This window comes from Cyprinus carpio, chromosome A1 (genome assembly GCF_018340385.1).
Source record: "Cyprinus carpio isolate SPL01 chromosome A1, ASM1834038v1, whole genome shotgun sequence".
NCBI lineage: Eukaryota > Metazoa > Chordata > Actinopteri > Cypriniformes > Cyprinidae > Cyprinus > Cyprinus carpio.
Window position 1 is genome coordinate 155,089 of NC_056572.1, and position 20,414 is coordinate 175,502.

The 20,414-nt window shown below is 39.1% G+C and overlaps 2 protein-coding genes across 3 annotated transcripts in view; one reads left to right on the top strand and one right to left on the bottom strand.

Moving 5' to 3' along the window:
• Nucleotides 1-2,818, bottom strand: part of LOC109068671 (cysteine-rich protein 2-like) — a 5,308-nt gene extending 2,490 nt beyond the window's left edge. Inside the window, exon 1 of the mRNA XM_042771910.1 lies at nt 2,675-2,818. Coding sequence (XP_042627844.1) covers nt 2,675-2,717 — 43 coding nt within the window. The 5' untranslated portion in view covers nt 2,718-2,818. The remainder of the gene's footprint in view (nt 1-2,674) is intronic.
• A 5,344-nt stretch (nt 2,819-8,162) lies between these two features.
• Nucleotides 8,163-20,414, top strand: part of rnf38 (ring finger protein 38) — a 28,419-nt gene continuing 16,167 nt past the window's right edge. The window contains exons 1-2 of one of the 2 annotated variants that reach the window (XM_042772000.1): nt 8,163-8,317; nt 9,664-10,264. In XM_042772000.1, the coding sequence (XP_042627934.1) occupies nt 9,745-10,264 (520 nt within the window). In that variant the 5' untranslated portion in view covers nt 8,163-8,317; nt 9,664-9,744. The remainder of the gene's footprint in view (nt 8,318-9,663; nt 10,265-20,414) is intronic. The other variant, XM_042772070.1, reaches the window with a different exon arrangement.

Here is a 20,414-nt window from a genome sequence, read left to right on the forward strand (position 1 = left end):
GCACAACGAGAAGAGGTGACCGGACCCTGAGGAAGATTGTGGAGAAGGACCGATTCCAGACCTTGGGGGACCTGCGGAAGCAGTGGACTGAGTCTGGAGTAGAAACATCCAGAGCCACCGTGCACAGGCGTGTGCTTTTGGACCAGAAACAGCGGCAGAAGCGCCTGACCTGGGCTACAGAGTAGCAGCACTGGACTGTTGCTCAGTGGTCCAAAGTACTTTTTTCGAATGAAAGCAAATTTTGCATGTCATTCGGAAATCAAGGTGCCAGAGTCTGGAGGAAGACTGGGGAGAAGGAAATGCCAAAATGCCTGAAGGCCAGGTGTCAAGTACCCACAGTCAGTGATGGTCCTGGGGTGCCATGTCAGCTGCTGGTGTTGGTCCCCTGTGTTTTATCAAGGGCAGGGTCAATGCAGCTAGCTATCAGGAGATTTTGGAGCACTTCATGCTTCCATCTGCTGAAAAGCTTTATGGAGATGAAGATTTTGTTTTTCAGCACGACCTGGCACCTGCTCACAGTGCCAAAACCACTGGTAAATGGTTTACTGACCATGGTATTACTGTGCTCAATTGGCCTGCCAACTCTCCTGACCTGAACCCCATAGAGAATCTGTGGGATATTGTGAAGAGAAAGTTGAGAGACGCAAGACCCAACACTCTGGATGAGCTTAAGGCCGCTATCGAAGCATCCTGGGCCTCCATAACACCTCAGCATGCCACAGGCTGATTGCCTCCATGCCACGCCGCATTGAAGCAGTCATTTCTGCAAAAGGATTCCCGACCAAGTATTGAGTGCATAACTGAACATAATTATTTGAAGGTTGACTTTTTTAGTATTAAAAACACTTTTCTTTTATTGGTCGGATGAAATATGCTAATTTTTTGAGATAGGAATTTTGGGTTTTCATGAGCTGTATGCCAAAAATCATCAGTATTAAAACAATAAAAGACCTTAAATATTTCAGTTTGGTGTGCAATGAATCTAAAATATATGAAAGTTTAATTTTTATCATTACATTATGGAAAATAATGAACTTTTTCACAATATGCTAATTTTTTGAGAAGGACCTGTATATATATATATTAATATTCTGAATAAGCTTTCATTTTTATGTTATCTAGGTTTTCAAGTGGTGCAAGTCTTAGCAATTTTGTTATTTTTCTTTATATTTTTTTCTTTAAATATTTCTAATTAGCTTTTGCTGTTATATTGTTACACATATATGAAAACAATAATGTATATTCTGTCTCATCAAATTTTAACTTCATTCCCTCTTTTTTACTCATAAGTGCATGTTTTTCGTATAAAAATTTTGTTTTTTGTCATTTTAAACTGAATTATTTCTCCTCATCCTCTGAAATGACTTGTCCCTCAGTTTGTAAGCATTTGTGGTGCTGTAGATTTGCCTCATAGGTTTTATACTATAAACTATTTTTTTTGCATACTAAGGGACGAGTCAAATATGGATGCCTATTTCCGCCACTGAATAAAAAAAAAAAGTTATAGCGACTTTTTATCTCACAATTCTGACTTTTTTCTCGCAATTGCAAGTTTATATCTCACATATTTTTTTTCTCACAATGCTTACGATATAAACTCACAAGTTCTCTCGCAGTTGTGAGTTTAGATAAAAAGTCGCAATTACCTTTTAGATTTTTTATTCAGTGGCGGAAGCGTGCTTCCATAGTCAAAATTATTCTGTTGTAAAAAAAAAATAAAAAATGAATAATTCCATTAGTTTTCACCTCACACTCTTCGATGATAAGGAAAATGAGAATCTGAACTAAGATTCTACTCTTTAAATTCCTCAATCTGTTGATTCCACATTGATTTTGGACTGAATTCCCATTCTCAGTTCTATGTAGATATTATCCTTTCATATGCCCTCTTACTGAAACCCTTAACTTAACCATTGGACATGAAACCTCTAGTTTGAACCAGGATTAGACTGAGCTTTCTCTTTCTGGCAGAACCAACACCTGCCTGCAGTCCAGTTCAATAACAGAGGGAGCTTTTTTCCTTCGGTTTTAACGCTGAATGCCGACTGGCAGCTTCACGGTTTTTCTGGCCAAATTCTCATCTTTCTTCAAGTGTTCATAGGTTTCTGCATTGTTATCTGCCAGTTTAAACAGTCAAGCCTCTCTCGCTCTGGCCTATTCCACTTCCTGCCACAGGCAGACACTTCCTGTGCTCGTGTGACTCATGTTGTGAGATGCTGATGGCGGTTAGGAGGCTGCAGACTGATTAACGCTACACAAAGGCATTGAGATATAGGCCAACACAGACTTGGTTACACAAAAACTAGTTTGTTTGACCCAGCATAAAAGCAGAAACTAAAGCTAATTTGAAGTTAGCAATTGGCATGCTCTGCTATGCTCTTTCTACAACGTCTGCGGTTAACATAAGAAGTTATCACACTATAACTATAAATGCAAACACACAACTTGGGTACAATATAATCCAAATACTACTCAAATACAGCAACAGCAAGTCAAATTAATGGACACTTTTAAGTCAAAACAGAACCCGATCTGAACACATAACATGCAGCAACTCAACGTTCTACACTGATGTTTCTCAAAGTTGAGAACTACACAAAACCTCAATCACATCTTAATCAGTATGTTTTAAGCATTTTAATGATGGATCCCTCCAACCCCGGATGCCACTCACCAAAATAAACAGGCTTCCCACATACAGGACAGAAGCTCACCATTGTAGCAGATCTCTAACAGTTTTTGATGCGTGAGATGTTGAGATGCAGGAAATATGTACACGTCTCAACTGTGACAGCCCTTCAGTACACCAAAGGATGTGGCAAGAGCAGTGCAGTGACAGGAAGCAAGAAATTATTTCAAAAGAAAATACGCTCAATTCAAACAGTCAGATGACAGAGAGGAGAAAAATGTTGGTCAGAAGTGCTGTGATATGATGAGTCTGTCATAGCGGGGTTGGACTTAAGTCAGTCTGGCTGTTTTAAAGACACTTCACACTTCTGCTGTGGTCAGTCGTTGCGGTTTGAAATCAAAGATGATGTTGAGGGCCATGTGAGGTCATCAGACTTGTCGGAGTCTGTATGAAATGAAAGCTTGTGGGTTGTTTGCTGGATGCGAGTCAAAGAAACAACAGAGAGGGAGATTGAGAGGGACAGAGGGAACGAGAGCGACACAGATGTCAGCCGCTCGGATTTCATAGGTTGTCATGGTCGCCGCTTCTCAACCCCTCAATCTGTCCGCTCGCCCTTTTTCATCCTCTTTCTCTCCATCCGAGAGATTAAAAAGCTCCAGTGTGGGAGAACGGGACTTTAGGAGAAACCCAAAACTGCTGGCATGCACACACACACACACACACACAGATGACATCACCAAAAGGCGCTTGATTGGATGAGCACAGAAAGCCGTGAGAAGGAGAATCATTCAAGCCGAGACTGAGAGCGTGTTTTTGTATGTGTGTGTTGAGATATAAAGGATGAATAAGAGTCTGGCTCGAGTTGCACTGCACTATTGCCCTCCGTTTAGCATGATTTATACACATACACACACAACACCTCCACAGTGTGTGAGCTGGAAGGAAAAACACATAGGCTTCATTTAAATAGGAAGAGCTTTGTTATGGTCTGCGTGTCTGAACAATTCAATGGGGAATTCCTTCATGGGATTTTTTTCTATACAATAAATGGCAAATGCTTAGCTGCAGCTGAAAATTTGTATCATTTATAAATTCACATTCTAATTCTTTTTGTCTATGAATGTGTCACTTCACTTTGTCACTATTTAAAACTACAGCATGTTACATTGTTGGAGTATTTAAAAAAGGCAATAAAAGGGCAGGTTTTAGTGGTGTACTCACTATTTTTTCCTAATGAAAAAAAAAAAATCCTGTATTTTTCCCACTATTTATTCCTCATTTAAATACTTTTAAAATCATGTGCATTTTCATGAGATGAAGACTCCAAGAAGTAGTTTAATAAAAGCTGTTTTATATCACATGGAGCAGAATCTGAATGGACACTTTTGTTATATATTCATTATGGCTGAATTATATTTCTAAAATGTCGTCAACAACTGAAAATGTTTGCATTTCATATATTGCACTTTCATATTAGCTAGTGTTGCAAAAAATACAAAACAAACAAACAAACAAAAAACTCACTGAGCGCAATTTGAAAGTATCCAATAGCCTAAAAACTTTTAAAACTTATTTCTGTTGTGGTGCATCGATGGAAATATTTCTTGAAAAATTTTGTAATAATATGTACATCAACATGCCTATTTCCCAAAAGTTGGGAAAAGTTAAAATAAATATATATATATATATATAATTATTATTATTATTATTTAAAAAATGTCTCTTGAGCAGAAAATCAGCATAATAATGATTTCTGAAGTACCATGTGACACTAAAGACAGCAGTAATGGATGGTGAATATTCTGCTTTATATCAAAGGAATAAATAACATTTTAAAATATATTACAATAAAAAATAGTTATTGTACATTGTAATAATATTTCACAATATTACTGTATTTTTAAATCAAATTTAAATGCACCCTTGATAAGCATAAGATACTTTTTCAAAAATATATTTACTATACATACTAGTGTGTTTCTGTTGGACAGGCAAGTGTTGAGCGTGAGTCTCTTCTCAGAATTTGGTCCAATGGTTGCTCGACAGTGTATACTGAACCAACTTCATTCAGTGAGGGATAAAAAAAAAACATTTCCCATCAAGCCTAACTGGGAACTTTACCAAACAGCAGAGTCAGAGCCCTGTCCACATGAGCGCTTGTTCACACAGACCGCACACACACACACTGTAGTGTCTACTGCCAAACTACACAGAGAAGAGCAAAACAGGGTTAGAGGAAGGGAGGGCTTCTCTTTCTGTCCTTTTTCATGCTGGTTTGGTTTGGCTCTGAAAAACTAGCCTAAATCCTCTTCTTTCTGGCTGAGAAATGGAGGAGAGGGGATAAAATAAGAGTAGGGGGAAGTGGGGTAAGCTGTGTCGCCCTCTTAATCCTGCAAACTGTACACAATTTCTGCCATATGAATACATATTCAGAAGCTACTTACCTCATACAGCTGTCCAGACGCACATGGGCCTTTTCATACCGAAAACAGTTGTTTGCACTTCAAAGTATATTTTCTACATGACACATAAGACTAATCTTATGTCAAAGCAAATTTATTCAGGACTAAAAATACATTATACATGTTGGTGAATTGCCAATGAAAAGAGAACATGTAAATTATTTGGCTAAAGATTAGCCATGAATTATTAAATGAAGCATCCCAAAATGGTAGCTGTGGGATAAAGTGAGTCAGATGCTTCTGTCAGTGAGGTATTATTACAAAATGTTGAAAACGGTTTCACTACATGTTCAAATATCCTGAATATTAACTCCTTTTTGTATCAGACCTTTATGAAAATAGTATGCAGCAAAATAAAGACTTTAGGAGTGTACATACAGGGGTTCCATTAAAAAAACATTTGTTCTCTTTTAGTTGATATTTTTCATTTCATATTATTACATTAGATAGGCCTACTTATTAATTTAGTTGCATAGGTTTTATCCATCACAACTACAAAAACACATAAATAGAGAATATATTTTTGCTTTCTTGCAGAGCAAGTAAGAGCAGTATAATATTATACTGAAGCAACTGAACTTCTATTATTGATTATAACTGATTCGGTGAGTTCATTCAGCAAAGAATTTGTCTGACTGATTCAAACTGCTAACTCCTGTGTGTTTAAGCATTTCTGAACGATTCATTAAAATAATCAAATCATGAGAGCTACATTATCAATCAAAAATATGAAATATTTTGATTTTTAAATCGAAGTCTCTTATATGCTCACCAAAACTGCATTTGTTTGATTAAAAACACAGTAATATTGTGAAATATTATTACAGTTTTAAAGAACTGCATTCTATTTGAATACATTTAAAAATTGAATTTATTCCTGTGATGCTGATTTTTGAGCTGATTTTTCAGCATATTAAAATGACTTCTGAAGGACCATGTGACACTTAAGACTGGATTTGTATTTTAATAATGTTTTACAATATTTCTGTTTGTTCAAATAAATGCAGCCTTGGTAAACATAAGACACATTTACTAGTGAATTTGTTAGCGACTACAGACAGATCATGATTGGTATTTGTACAGGTTTTGCTGTTATTGGGCTTTGTGTTTAAAACCCAGTGCATACTGACAAACATTAATAACATGCCATAAAGCATGTTTATGTGAACAGTATGTGGCACGTTAAGTTACAGAGCTGCAGGCTTGAGACAAGCTGGCATGTGTGTGATTTATGTGCGACTGTGCGTGTTATAATGTTTGTAAGTCTCAGTAGGCTTTGGCATGACATGCATTGGGCCAAGAGGCTTGAAAGCAGACAGCGAATCTATGCCCGACGAACCAGAAACTTGGCAAACACACTCAATCTCTGATGTAAAGGGAAGACGCTGCACGGGACGCCTAGACCAGGATCCCACTATTTCTACTCCAGAAGACATCACAGCGATCCCCAATCAGAAACTCATCTGTCTCAGCCAACTGGTGATGTCCGACTATTCACAGACAGCTTAAGACATCCCATTTTTGAAGAACAACGTTAAAACTTACTTTAAGGTTTAGTAGACGTGTTTTTATGTTTACAGGCCCACAGAGGTGATTAAACCCAGGTCTTCCACTAATTAATGCTGACTACCAACACCCAAGTCGACGCATCATAATCAAAACCAGCTTTCGGCTTACAGTGTGAAAATGTAGTAGTTTATAACTGCATTCAGAAGGGAAAGCGAGTCAGCCAGCAGAACCAAAGTCTCTTAAATGTGTTGATTCTTGCCTTTGCATTCTTAGCATTTCTCTTCCAACTTTTTTTCTGTCTTATGGTTTTTTCCTCTCGGTTCTCATCCGAATCGGCCAATGCCAACTCGCTCAGATTTGGTTTGGCTTAAACGCAAGGAGGCCGGGCGCTCTCCTCCCTTCTCCCTCTCTCATTTCCTGTGTTTCTTCCCCCCTTCTTTCTATCGCTCATTCTCACCCAGTCTGCTCTCTTCCTCTGTCTCGATCTTGCTCGCTCTCTCTCTCTTTCTTGAGACTAGTCACACTGGTTTTAGAGGGTTCCAGTAATTCCTTTGTCCTTTAAATAAATAATGCAAAGCACAGCTTCCTCTGCCTTATGTGCGTATACACATTTCACTGCACTGCGAAGATCTCTTGATGATTAAAATCTGCCTGGTCAAGGTTAAGGATACAGAGTGCTGGGAATGGGCACCATGTAAAAACTAAAAACACAAAATTACTTAACAAAAGAGTTGTATGCTTAATAAAAGCAAGTTTTTTTGTGTTTAATATTGTATCAAATCGGAATCCGAGCGCATGTTAATTTTTAATTTGAATGTATGAGCATTTTAAATCATCAGCCCTGCTTGAATTTTAATTATCTCTGAATATTAGTGAGGAAATGTATGCTATGCCCCCCCTTCGCCATCGCACCCTTTGTTACTCCACTCTCTCCTCATACAGCTGGTGTATGCTGGGTGCCCCTCCCCCACCATTTGAACAAACCAATAAGAGGGCCTATCAGCTGAAACACACACACACACTCACACACCTCCCTACCCCCATCCCCTCTCTCTCTCTCTCTCCCCATCCCCCTATCCCTCTCTCTATCACTCCCCCATATTTCCTTTCAAAGCAGCCCCTCTTGCTGCCATCTCTCGCCCAATCTTTAAATTATCACTACAGAACATGCCTACTGTGAGTGTAGTACCTTCCCAATGCGTGTTTCAACGAAACCAGGAAAGATTTTACCCTTCACAAATAAAGAGATACAGGACATGCATAAATAGCATATCATAAACACATTCTGGGAAGCATATGACGTGCACGTGGATGTGTTTTTGAAATAAAGTGAGATAATAAACACATTCTGGGAAGCATATGACGTGCACGTGTTTGTTTTTTTTATTTTTGGTGAGATAAATTTAGTGTGTGAAGATTTATAGACAAGTGTCCACAAAGATCTACCCACACACACATTTTAAGTTCAAAGTTTGTCTTTCATTTCAGTTGAACTGTGAAGTGAGCCTCTCTCATACAGTATGTGGATGATAATATGGGCTTGAGAGCATAAGTGGACTCCTCTCAGCGGCTCTGCGCTCGGCTGCTCTGGTCTGCTCTGCTGGAGCTGTGAAATCGCGCTGATGGTCTGTCACATTATTCTCACTGACACCGTCTGAGCGCAGGAGCACCACGCCAAAAGACCAGCTCTAAAACACTTCATAACACACGGCTCCGGGTGAGTTCCGCTTTTTATCTCATAGCTAATATACACATACTTTTGTCTGAATGGGAGGAGTGGAAAAAATACATTCTTTTCGCCGCTTTTTCCACTGATGTAAATATAATTAGGGACTTCAGAACGCTTCAGCTCTCAGTGATCGACACAAAACAGAGTTTATAAATATAAACGCCCGTCATAACCCAGGCAGATTTGGTAAGCGATGAGCGGCCTGTTTAGGACATGTGGCTCTGGGGTTTTAAAGGACGACCAAGGCTTTTTTTTGAGGTAGTTTTGCGAGACTAAAGGCAGATGGTGGACTAAAGCCAGCGCGACATTCACTGCTAGCGCAAGCTAACACATCTCCATGGTTTCACTCTGAATGTGTTTTATTTTCAGTTCAGTTAATGTCTGTATGGGAGAGGGGTGTTTTTTTTTATTGTGTATATGTGTTTGTCTTGTTAGAAGAGCGGTGGACGGACAGTATTAGGTGTATTTGTGTGTTTTGTATAGCTGGGAGCTAACGCTAGCGCTTCACGGAAGTGTGTGGTAACTAGCCGCTCTCTCATATTTCTATACTTTATTTATTGGCTGTATTAGTCATAAACACAACGCACGTGCGTGCTGTGTTGTGTAGCGCATCGCATCTAGTTTTGTGTTGCTTTTATTTTTATTTTTGGCATAATTTGCCTGTGGTTCGTAAGTTTAAAATGCTTTAAATATCACAGAAGAGAACACGGAGGATTCTGTTGATATTTTTGTAACAGTTCTGTATGTAGCAAGCAGGATACGCCTGTAAGGAATGAAGTTTCTAAAACAAAAACAGGGCTTTAAACCTCATCAGCTCGTTTGTAGACCAGTTTTAATCTCCAGTTCTTCATTATTGCATCGTCCCTTTACCTTGCTATAAATGGTGAATTTAAAAAAAGACAAATACATGAAGTTTTACTTATTTTTAAGTTAAAAAAGCTTATTCACAGTTATGTTATTCATAGTTTTTTTTTTCACTTGTATTACTGTATGTTATAGCATTGTTTAATAGCTAAAATCGGCATATTAACATTTATATAACTTAATCACGTATATAGTTAGAAACCAAAATATACTGTGACTAATCATCTTTAGTAATACTTGCAACATTGTCACTTTTATACAGTAAAGTTCTGGCAATATAAATGTAGCTGCATTTTTATTTTCTTTCTTTTTTTTTTACATTTAATGTTATTGGTTCTGGATTTTAGTGTTTTTTTTTTTTTTTTTTTTTTTTTTTTTTTTTTTAAACGTTTTAATGTCTCAAGCCTAAAATTTGAACAATGCTTATTGTTCATAAGCATTTTAATGACTGGACCGTGTTTTTCGAACAGTGTTTTTAATCTGTAAGTGTTTTCTGGCGTGGAATCGGAGAGGAGGAAGTGAAAGAGGGGACTCATACAAGCCGAAAGGAAATGCCAATCGCCACTACTGGTCATTCAGCATCTCGAGAGCCCCGCGTCTGTTCCCCGGACCCCGTCCCCAAGCGTGCTGATTTATGCGAGGACGTAGGGGCCCAGCCAGCGGAATACGGGGGTTCAGAGGGGGGCCACAGCCTGGGCAGCACTAGACTCTCTGGAGCACTTGAGAGCTCCTCTGCGGCGTCTCATTCCCCTCCCACTTCCTCTTTCCTCCACCACCACCACCTCCACCACCATCATCATCCCCCCCATCCAGTGACTATGGAGCCCCCCAGGACTCGATCACGCTCGCGGTCTGGATTTTACCACGGTGGATTATCTAACCCGAATGGTAATGCTGGGAGTGGCGGCGGTGCGCTAAGTCCAGCTGGAGGAATAAGCCACCACCACCACCACCAACAGCAGCTCGGAGCTGCTCATGGACACACAGAAAACCTGCGCCCACCCGGGAACACGCTTTCCCCAGGCTCCCACAGACATCCAGGGCCTGGAATGCACAGAAACTCAGGAGCAGGTAAGCCAGCCTCAAACCACCATAATTTTGGGTTATATGGGAAAAATGGGGATTTTCTTACAGAATTGAGATTTTATCACTTTGTTCCATATTTGGTTGGAAAATGGTATCTCCAGGATCTATGGCCTATTTATAGTTGTATTTTGACCACATCTGGAATTGAGGCTCTTCTCCAGTCGTTTATTGTAGGGTTTTTGTTTGGAATAGTTTTGTACTGATTGAACCCTGTATTTGTGGAGTATTCAATCAGAAGAACAGAAGTCAGAAATATCAGCCGTCTGCCCCAGCAGCCATGCAGCTTTGTATTCCACTCCACCCAGTACTTCCTCAATATCAGGGATGTAGGAAAGTCACACACAGACTTCACGTGAGCTCTGATTTTTTCAGAAATGGACTTTGTCAGCAAGTACGTGGAGGGTCACAATATGGCGTTTTTTCCCTGATAACAGACAAAATTGCAGTTTTCCTTATTTCTTCACTAATTTTTGCTCATGTTCTGATGAGCAATACACCAAGCATTCTTATTGGCTCAGTATTGGTAATCATAACTGCTTTCCCACAGACTTACACTCTGTGGCAGGGGAAATGTATATCAGAATCAGAAGAGCTTTATTACAAAGTATGTTTACACACACAAGGAATTTGACTTGACGACAGGAGCTTCCAGTGTATATAATGTAAATATAAAACTGCAGACAGGCTTATTGAAAGTGCAAATTCATTCTCTGTCAGCAGGAGGCGCTTTTGGAGAGGCAGAAATAGCGGTTTCCGCAGTAACTGCTTTAATCAAAACTGCTGCATTCATGAATGCTACTTTATCAGGCATTATAGGAAAGATTCAATGAAAATGACATGAACACTTTTCTTAAGACAATCAGTTCCCTTAAAAAAAGATACATTTATATACAAACACCCATGCTGCGTTTTGACTTTGAAACGTGCAGTGCTCATGTTTATTCAGTGAAGTCAAAGCCGTTTGGAAATTTTTTTTTTGTGGTGGTCAGTGGTGATATTGTGGCAGGCCGCCACAAATAAATCAGAATCAATGTATGGGAAACCCTGTAGTGCTTTTTCTGTGTTCAGCTCCGTCTTGTGCACTACAGTGTCTGTGCAGCTTTCAAAGTATACTCAACTGCAGATGAGCATGGATGGATGAGTTCAACACATGCAGTACCATATAGTGGACTCGTTCTGTCTCAACTTTCACCTGGCGTATGTGCTTTTGTACACAGATATTCCTGATGATGATATTTGGGCTTTAGTGCCTCATGGTTTATCTTAAGCAGCAGATTTGATAATGCTCTTTCGTACTGGAGATGGACTTGCATTCATTCAATTACACGAGCTGTGACTATTCTCCTCTGTTTTAGGTGCTTAATGTTGTTATTCGCTGGTCCAAAATAGCACAGCACTTCCCCCCACAGTATGGGACAATTGTTCCCACCGACTTTAAGTTAATAATTGACCGGGTTGCGTCGTCTGTCCAACGGCATCACAGTGCTTTACGATGTCAGTATAGCCGAATGGAATTTCCAAAATATAAAGTGTTCAAGCCTCTGGCATCCTTATTTCCTGCCACATGATGGGATTAATCAGCCACAGCACTTCCTTTTAGCCATAGACGGCAAGCTGGCGGGACCAAATGCACATGCGCCCATGTGTTCACGCACCTAGAGTTAATGTAGCCACTCCTCACATACTGTTACGAGACATTAAGTGGGGTTTGATGACATAACACATGTAAAATAAGTAAATTGGAAAACAAAGAGCGCAGGGCCTGTATGCCCATGCATGCATGTGTGAAGGGGGTGAATTGTAATATCTCAGGTGTGTTTGCCTACTGGCAGTTGCTTTTTGTGGCTGAGCTGCACTACACACACACACTTTACTAAAAAGCCCAGACTGGAAATACCTGTCTGATGGAGTGAGTGTCAAGCAACCTGCTTTGCCTCCCTGCCTGCCGCCGCTGCACCAACTAGACTAGTGTGTGTGTGTATGTGTGAGCTTTGTTGGGTCTGTTTGTCATTAAGCAAGTCTTCTCTCTTTCTGTTCTATGTTTTGACCTGATATGCTCATCAAGGTGTGAACATGTGATACTGACTGGATGGATAATCAGAGGTATTTTACCTGGGAGTGTATATGTGATATTGACTAGTGGGATATACAGTAGCTGTGTGTGTGATATTGACTGCGATCAGATAGGCCGCTTTGATAATGAGAGAAGCTCGGCACACTGAAATCCCATGAGTTCAACACCATCTGCTCTCAATACAGAAGCGCTCTCTCTCTGCCTCTCCCGCTCTCATTCCTCATCCCTTTATCTCTTTTGTCCACCCGATTCCCCTTTTCATTTTCTCACACTGACTTTCCCTGTCCATTTACCCTCCTGCATATTTCATCCTCTCATCGAAACTCATATTTGCCTGTAAATGCACATGTATGTATAGAGGGAGGAACCGTGTTAGACCTCCCGAGGCTTATTCTGCTGTAGGTGTTTGGTATTATTCTCAGCTCTGCACGGAGAGGGAGAAAAAGGGCTATCAGGTCCCATAAAATCAATAGAGAAACGGATTTCTGGTGGGCTTGTGTGCATGCAGCCCCTCCACTCATGTGTGTGTGTGTGTGTACATGCGGACAGTTCAAGATCATTTGAAGGGTGTAGAATCCCCCCTGGGGCCGGTCCAGACCAAGCTCAGTTCTGCTGACTCGTAACAACTCGTAACCTCTTCCGATCGAAGTTTGATGTGTCCTATTTACTTTTGATTAAGAGCAGGCACGCACAATTTGGTTTCCACAGAATTGGAGTGTCTGTCATTCATAAAATTCCATCAGAGCTCCTACCCCTTGTACGTTTGTTTATTAAATATTTTGGTTAAATTGATTATAATGTCAGCTACACTCAAAAATAAAGGTCCCAAAAGGGGATTATTGTAGAGTTAGCATATCTGGGTTCCTTAAAAGAGGCTTTAAGTAAACAGTTTTTAAAATAAACACTTTTTTTTTTTTTTTTTTTTTTTTTTACCCCCTTGTAAAAGATTGTAGATTGTTTTTTCACCATAAAGAATTTTTTTTTGTGCAATGGAAAGGTTCTTTATGGAACCATAGATGCAATTTATTTTTAAGAATGTATCTGTAAGAGAGTAATACTGTCAGCTTGATTTAACAAATTTTATTAAATTGAACTCAATACCACAAAGTTCTTCAGATTTTCAATTAAAATTAGCCTAGAAAAGAAAAGTCCTCAAATTTTGGTCTGAGATTAATTATGAGAATGACTTGATGTACATATATACTGATGCTTGTATAGCAGTTTCTTAAATTTAATGGAGGAGTTTTCACAAATGTTTCACAAACAGATCCTGTAAATTACACCCACGGGAGGGAGAACTTGGGTGGAAAAGTGTGATGAGAGGTGACAGAGTCATAAAATAGCATTTGAGTCAATCTTTTCAAGCAGGTAAGGAAATTAATCTGGCAACAACATAATTGGTGTATAAGGGCGTTTTCAGTTCGCTCCGTTTCAAAACGGGGACTAACTCGCTGTGAAACTGGCCCACAGATTTTGTCTCTGAACATATTTCAACCTCAAGGTGATCTTGGTTAGTATTTATTTTTTTATTTTGGTCTGCAGATTCGAGTGCCATTGGTTTATGTAAGCTTGAATGCAACAAACTAAGGAGAAAATACACCAGCTTCTGAATCAAATGCTCCAAATGAACTATAGGTGTGAAAATACTTGTGAGGTGAACCTGTGAAAACAGTGTGTTACAGTAAATCAGACTTTTCAACATGTAGAGGGTGTAAATATGAGCTGCAAGTTGCTCATATTTATTTATTTATTGATATTTGGTCATTTATTTTATTTGCAATTCTATAGTGGCTGTGATTCATTAGAATTATTGATGTTTGTATTGTTTGTGGGAATCTGCCAGTAGGGCTGTGAAGTTGGAGAGAGTGTCACTGTGTTGTAATCTTAGTGTCTGAACTCTTGCTAATTTAAAGGACACGCTTGAAATGGCCGAGCCTTGTTTATCCAGCTTCATTACTCTCGTTTAAGGATGGGCAAGCTTGTATTATGAGGACCCAGGTGGTCCCCAGAGCTAGCGTTTTGTGAGTCCATTCCCGGGTTTCTGGCGGTCCAATCTGTTGTAGAACAACAGCGTCTATTTTAACGCACATCAGTACGATGCAGAGCTCCACTTAACATGAAGACAACTGTTGCTGCGTGCTCAAAATCAAGCCGGTGTCCCTGAAGGACTCTTCAGTTTTCACCTTGAGTAGGTCTGCGTCTCATGCGCACACACATACGCACCACGGGCTGTTCAGCAGGCAAGGTGCAGCGCGGGAGATGAGCGCTGGGCTTTGTAGTGTCAGTAAGCTGTTTTAATTGGACTACGCTCCTGATCATTATTTAAACCAGTCGTGCAGTTTGAGCATTAGCACAAGCCCTCATCCCTAGCTCTCAATAAACCTTTCAGAAAGCACGGCCGCTTCCTTTCAGCCCAGGAACAGAGGAACAGGGACGAATGTTAAAAGGAAGGCTGGAGGTTTTCTCCTCTACTGCACTGACCTGGCACCATCTTCAGAGAGAAGTGAGAGCAGACAAAAAAAAAGCAGAACAGACGCTCAGAAGTGCTTACAGGTGCCAGGTGTGTTGAAAGAGAAAAGGATGAAGGTGGAGAAAGGGAGAGGATGGGTTTGCGGTTGGAATAAATCACATGATTGAATATTATAAACACTCTTTAGACTGTAATTTATGATATTAGCCTTGATATGTTGCTGTGTGTTAATCTATACACACTCACTCATGTCCTCACCACACCAGTAAGAAGCTTGTTTCATAACTCCTATGAAATATGGGTGTGAATTCAGCTGAACTTTAGCTGGATTTGTACCGTACAGACAGCCAGCTGTCAGAAAGCCAAGCGTTTTGTATGAATGTGAGTGAGAGCATTCACTTATTTTCCTGAAGTCAACTGGACTTTATAAAACTGGTCCTAAATGCTGATTGGTCAGTGCAGGACTCCAATTGCTTAAACACATTAGTGTCTGCTGTGACACAGAATACATGTTTGTTACTAAGGTTGGCATGTAAGGAACCGTATATTTTTGCAGAAATATGGCACTAATTGAATTTGCAAATGCATTATAAAGACAATTTTTGTGCATTATTTTTAAAGTGGTACCCATTGAATAGAAAACAATAAGCTGTAATAAATAGTTTTGTTGGTGATATTACAAGAAAAAATAAAATGCCGTGTTTTTCAATGTATGCAAATAATCCAGTCATAATGTTCTGCTCATTGAACTTTGTGATCTGAACTTCTTATTTTTACTTTTTGCACACAATATATTTCACAATGTCGGTTAAGATTAGATCTTTTACAGTTGCCAAACATGTAACATTCAAAAGTTTAGGGTCAGGAACTTTTTTTCTATGTGTTTGAAAGAAGTCTCTTATGCTCACCAAGGCTGCATTTAGTTGATCAAAAATACAGTTAAAATTATTAATGTTGTGAAAAATACTGTCACTTTTGATCAGATTAATGTGTCCTTGCTGAACAAAAAAAATACTTTAAATAAATAAACACACTGACCCCAAACTTTGGAACGGTAGTTTATACTTGAGGATGTTTGTTTGTCAAAAGACAAAAATGCACAAACTGTGTAAAAATAAAAAAATGTTCACAGTTGTCACTTTGCTGCAAACAATGCCTTTTAGGAGTGACTATAATATAGCACAGTAGGGCTGCACGATTAATCGATTGTGATTGTCATGTGCATCTTGTCAGTAAAGCCGGTTCTGTAATTAGTAGTAAATCTGCATTACATGCTTTCAGATGGAGCAGCATTTACTACACAGAGCCGTAGTTCACTGAGAAGCTACGTAATATCATGTTCATAATCACAGACGATTTTATCGCACAATTATGAAATCAAAGAAATCGTTCTGCATTTATGAAAGCTGTTGGTGTAGCTTGTCAGTACAGCTCTGTGTAGTAAATGCTGCTCCATCTGGAAGCATGTGAAAATACCACATTTTTAACTCCAAACTCACTACATAAATACAGTCGAGTGTTTGAAATAAATCCTTCTTTGAGATGATGTGGCTTTTTACACAGAATAAGGCACACAACAGTTCTTAGTATTCTAAGCAGTGATAAAAGCTATGTCGATTAGCATTGCATTATTATATATTTTGTTTTAGTTTATCTTTTTTTTTTCACTTTTTATTATAATAAAAATAAGACTAACTCAGATAAACCATATATTGTTGTAGTCATGTGTTTATTAGTCATGTTGAATCAATAAAAGCAGTTGAATCTTCTGTTTATTCATCAACCGTTATTGGGATTTCCTGGTTTTTCTTCTATGAGGCGTATTTGGAGTTTCAGCACGAGAGCGCCCTCTGGCCTTCAGATGGAGATTTACTGCTGATCACAGAACCGTGCTGCACTGAAAGATACGCATGGCAATCGCAGCTTCTGCCTAATCACGATTTATTGCTTTTGTGATTTAATTCCGATTAATCGTGCAGCCTTATAGCACAGTCTCTTGCTTGAATACTACTGCTCTCCATTCACAATATCAATAGTGTCTCAAGCATTGAGCCACAGATGGACATGGAGTTACATTTTCCTGATCACATGCATCGTGAGGTGGTTATGCAGGAAGCCGTGGGGTAAGATGAATGACTGACTCGATCTCATTCATACACACTCTTACTGTTACTGTGTCTGAAAAACTTACTCTCACACTCCATTTTCATAACAAAATAGTCTGTTTGTTCTGGCTGCTTTTGTCTGTCTTCAGGCAACAGTTCCGTTTTAAGGGCTATACTCGCCACTTTGTATCTGGACACGAGTATCGACCGTGTTAACTGAACAGTCAGCAAACTTCTAATCAGTTATGCTAGAGAAGAGAATCATAAGGTATTCAGTAATTCTGATTTCAACTTCACGTAATGATTTTGTTAACGATTCGAACCCTCTCTAGTCCACTAAGATGGTTTATGAATATAAACTGCAGAAATTGGTCATTGAGAAGTTGCAATTATTGCAACCATGAGCATATTACACCTGATTTGAATAATAACCCAGATGCAGTGTTGTCCTTAGACTTTGCCAAAGTTTACCAGTGATCAACTAATGTTCCCTTTTGTGCAGCATATCGTCGCTGCCCGATGAAACTCACGTATGTCCAAAATGGTTACTTTTCAGGAAGTGAAAAAAACACCGTATTTCAAAAGCAGTTGAATGTAGCGTTGTCATACTTGGTACGGCATCTTTACATGTGACCATATTCTTGCCAGTGTAATAATATAATCCACATTTGAACAAAATTGAGTTTAAATGGACATACGTGCATATTTTACAGTAACGGTGGTCGATACGCGTTCTTCCGATCATTTATTAGAATGGCCAAGTCGCGTTTCATATTGACAGATGAATACGCTCAGTTTATTAAATAGCCTACGTTTTAGTTTATTAAATATATAATAAACTTGAGAACAGTTGTCAAAAACAAACCGTTTGCTGATAGTTTACCTCACATTGTTATTCCGCTATCCAGTGCTGAGCTTCGATGAAACTTCACGAGACCGGCGAGATGCTTCCACAGGGCGAGAGATACGTGGCGTGATTGACAGCTTTGACACCAAATGGATATATGTGAAAATCAGATGACATGATTTCACAATTTTTCATTGGCCATTTAGATATGTGAAGCATACTGTATACGGAAATGAACCTGGACATTCAATCCGTCGAAAAATCTCAAAATCGGCAAAATGGACATACGTGGTTTTCATCGGACAGCGACGATATTCTTATGGTCAGTAAGCAGATGCTCATTAACTGCAGTTTAATTATTTTTATTCTTTGTGCACCCAATTTACTCTCTTTGAGTGTGATGAAGGTTTCTTCAATGCTTAGTTCTTTTCAAAAGCAAAGTAATATCAGAAGTCCTTGTGCTGCACAGTATCTGCATCAGTTGTCTGTAAATAGTCAAACCCAACTCTTGATCCACTGTCATTACTGAATGGTTGCGAATCAGGATTTGACTCCATATTTGATTGGCCCAGTGTTCATCAATGCTGAATCCACTAAGGAGCGAATGACATTGTGCTACACTCCATTCTAGTGTTTGTCTTTATGAGAGCTCCATCCTGTGCTCCGGTCTTTGTATTTGTTGGAGACCAAAGCATAAATGTGGCTTTCCTCAAACCGCATTGACCTCTCATCTCTGTGTAAATCTCACGTCTGACGTCAATCTGCACCAAGATCAATCTCAACTTTAGTCCCAGCCCCAGCGTCACTCTATAGAGCCTATTACTGTAAATGGGATTTGAACTGGCTATAGAGTTAAATTTGCTAGATGCTCTCTTTTCCCAGGTTAACTGAGAGGTGCAGAGATTGGGGCTTATAATACGGGTTTTGTCACTGTCAGACAATCTTTGTATGCAAGTCTGAAGAAGAGAAAGACTGGAAAGAGAACGAGCAAAGCAAAGCGTGTTTAATTGGCCTGTGGAAGATTTGTTGAGAGGTCGAGAGAGGTAGACTACATATTAAGAGAGAGCGAGAGAAAGAGAGGGTGTGGATGTGTGCGTCTTTCTGGCGTCCCTTTCTTTGTGTGTTGGAGAACTGAGAGGGGTGAGAGGGAAAGCTGAACCAAGCTGAGAAACATTAGCCAAATCTTTCTCTCTCGCTCTCTCATGTTCTGTCACACTCTTGAACTCGCTCATTTAAACTCCTCTTACTTCCTTTCTCGCTCTTTCGCTCTTGCTCTGTTGGCTCAACTTTTCCAACACTGACCTTCCTTCCTTCCTCTTTTTTTTTTTTCTTCCCCCTCTTTTTGCTGTTGGGTTTTAAGATAAACGTGTAGCTCTCCAGCTGTCCCTTTCCTCACAACAACAATAAATTTATTATTATTATTATTCAGTGTAGTCATATTGCTATGGTTGCATGTCATGATCTAATATATAGTTTGTTTTTCATCTAATAATTATTTTATTTCAGCTTTATTTCACAACAAAAATGTTTGTTTTAGTCAATGGAAACCCTGGTAAATAACTATGGTGACTTTCCAGGAACAGTAAAAAACTGTTTAAGTTGAAGCAATAAAATTACCTTTTGGAAATTTAATAAAAATGAAAACAAACATTTATTTTATTTTTTGCCTAATTAGTAATACTTTTAAAAATGTTAAATGACAAGCTATTTATTTACACCGGTGCAATGTAACAATTACTTTTCCTAATTTATAAACTGATAACTGTAGATATTAAAAAGACCACTTAAGTGTCGTCATCCTTTTTCTCTGTTGCTTTTGCTTTGCTCTGCCTGTTTGTCCTCCTTTTTAAATTCTTAATGCAAAGTGCTACAGCAGAGGAACTTGTGAGTGAGCTTGAATGTCAATGTTTTCTGAAGGTTAATGTCAGTGCTTAATTTGAGTTGGCAGAGGATTTTTTTTAATTGTTGTCCCCGTAAAGTGGAGAAGGCTATGCCTGTTTTTGCAGTGTGTAAGGGGAGAGCAAGAGAGGACCCTGGACTCATGTGACACTAGAAGCTAACGATGGATAGATGGATTCAGGCAGGAGGGAAGGATGGAGCAGGAGTGGACAGATAAAGCTGATGCACTCTGAAGCTCAGAGAAAAATCAATAATAGCCGCGAGGGGAAGCCTCAGTCCCCTCTCTCTCTCCATTTTCCCTGGATCTCTTTCCTTCCTATAACTTCTCTCTGGACACCTCTGGTCTGTCCCTTCCCCCACAATGACACCAGGGTCTCTACTGCTCTCTCCTTGATGGTTTGTGGAGAAACAAGGCCCATAATGAATGCTCTGTGTGCACCATATTCAAGAAAAATGGCTTTGCCAAATAAGTAAACCATGGCCATCTGCTGATTAAGTTGAACTGCAAGCCTAATCATCTGACTTTCCTTGATGACAGAGACATGCATGATTCAGATTGTAAAGATGTATAAATCATCAAACTGAAGAAAATGTTTGTCGTAGCTCTAACATTTTAAGTGGAGAATGTACAGTCAGAATTGATAATGCATGGTTTTTGTTTATTTATTTATTTTTTTTACTTTATTTTTTATTGTTTAGCATAGTTTTATTTATTTATTGTGATTACAAAATCACTGTGT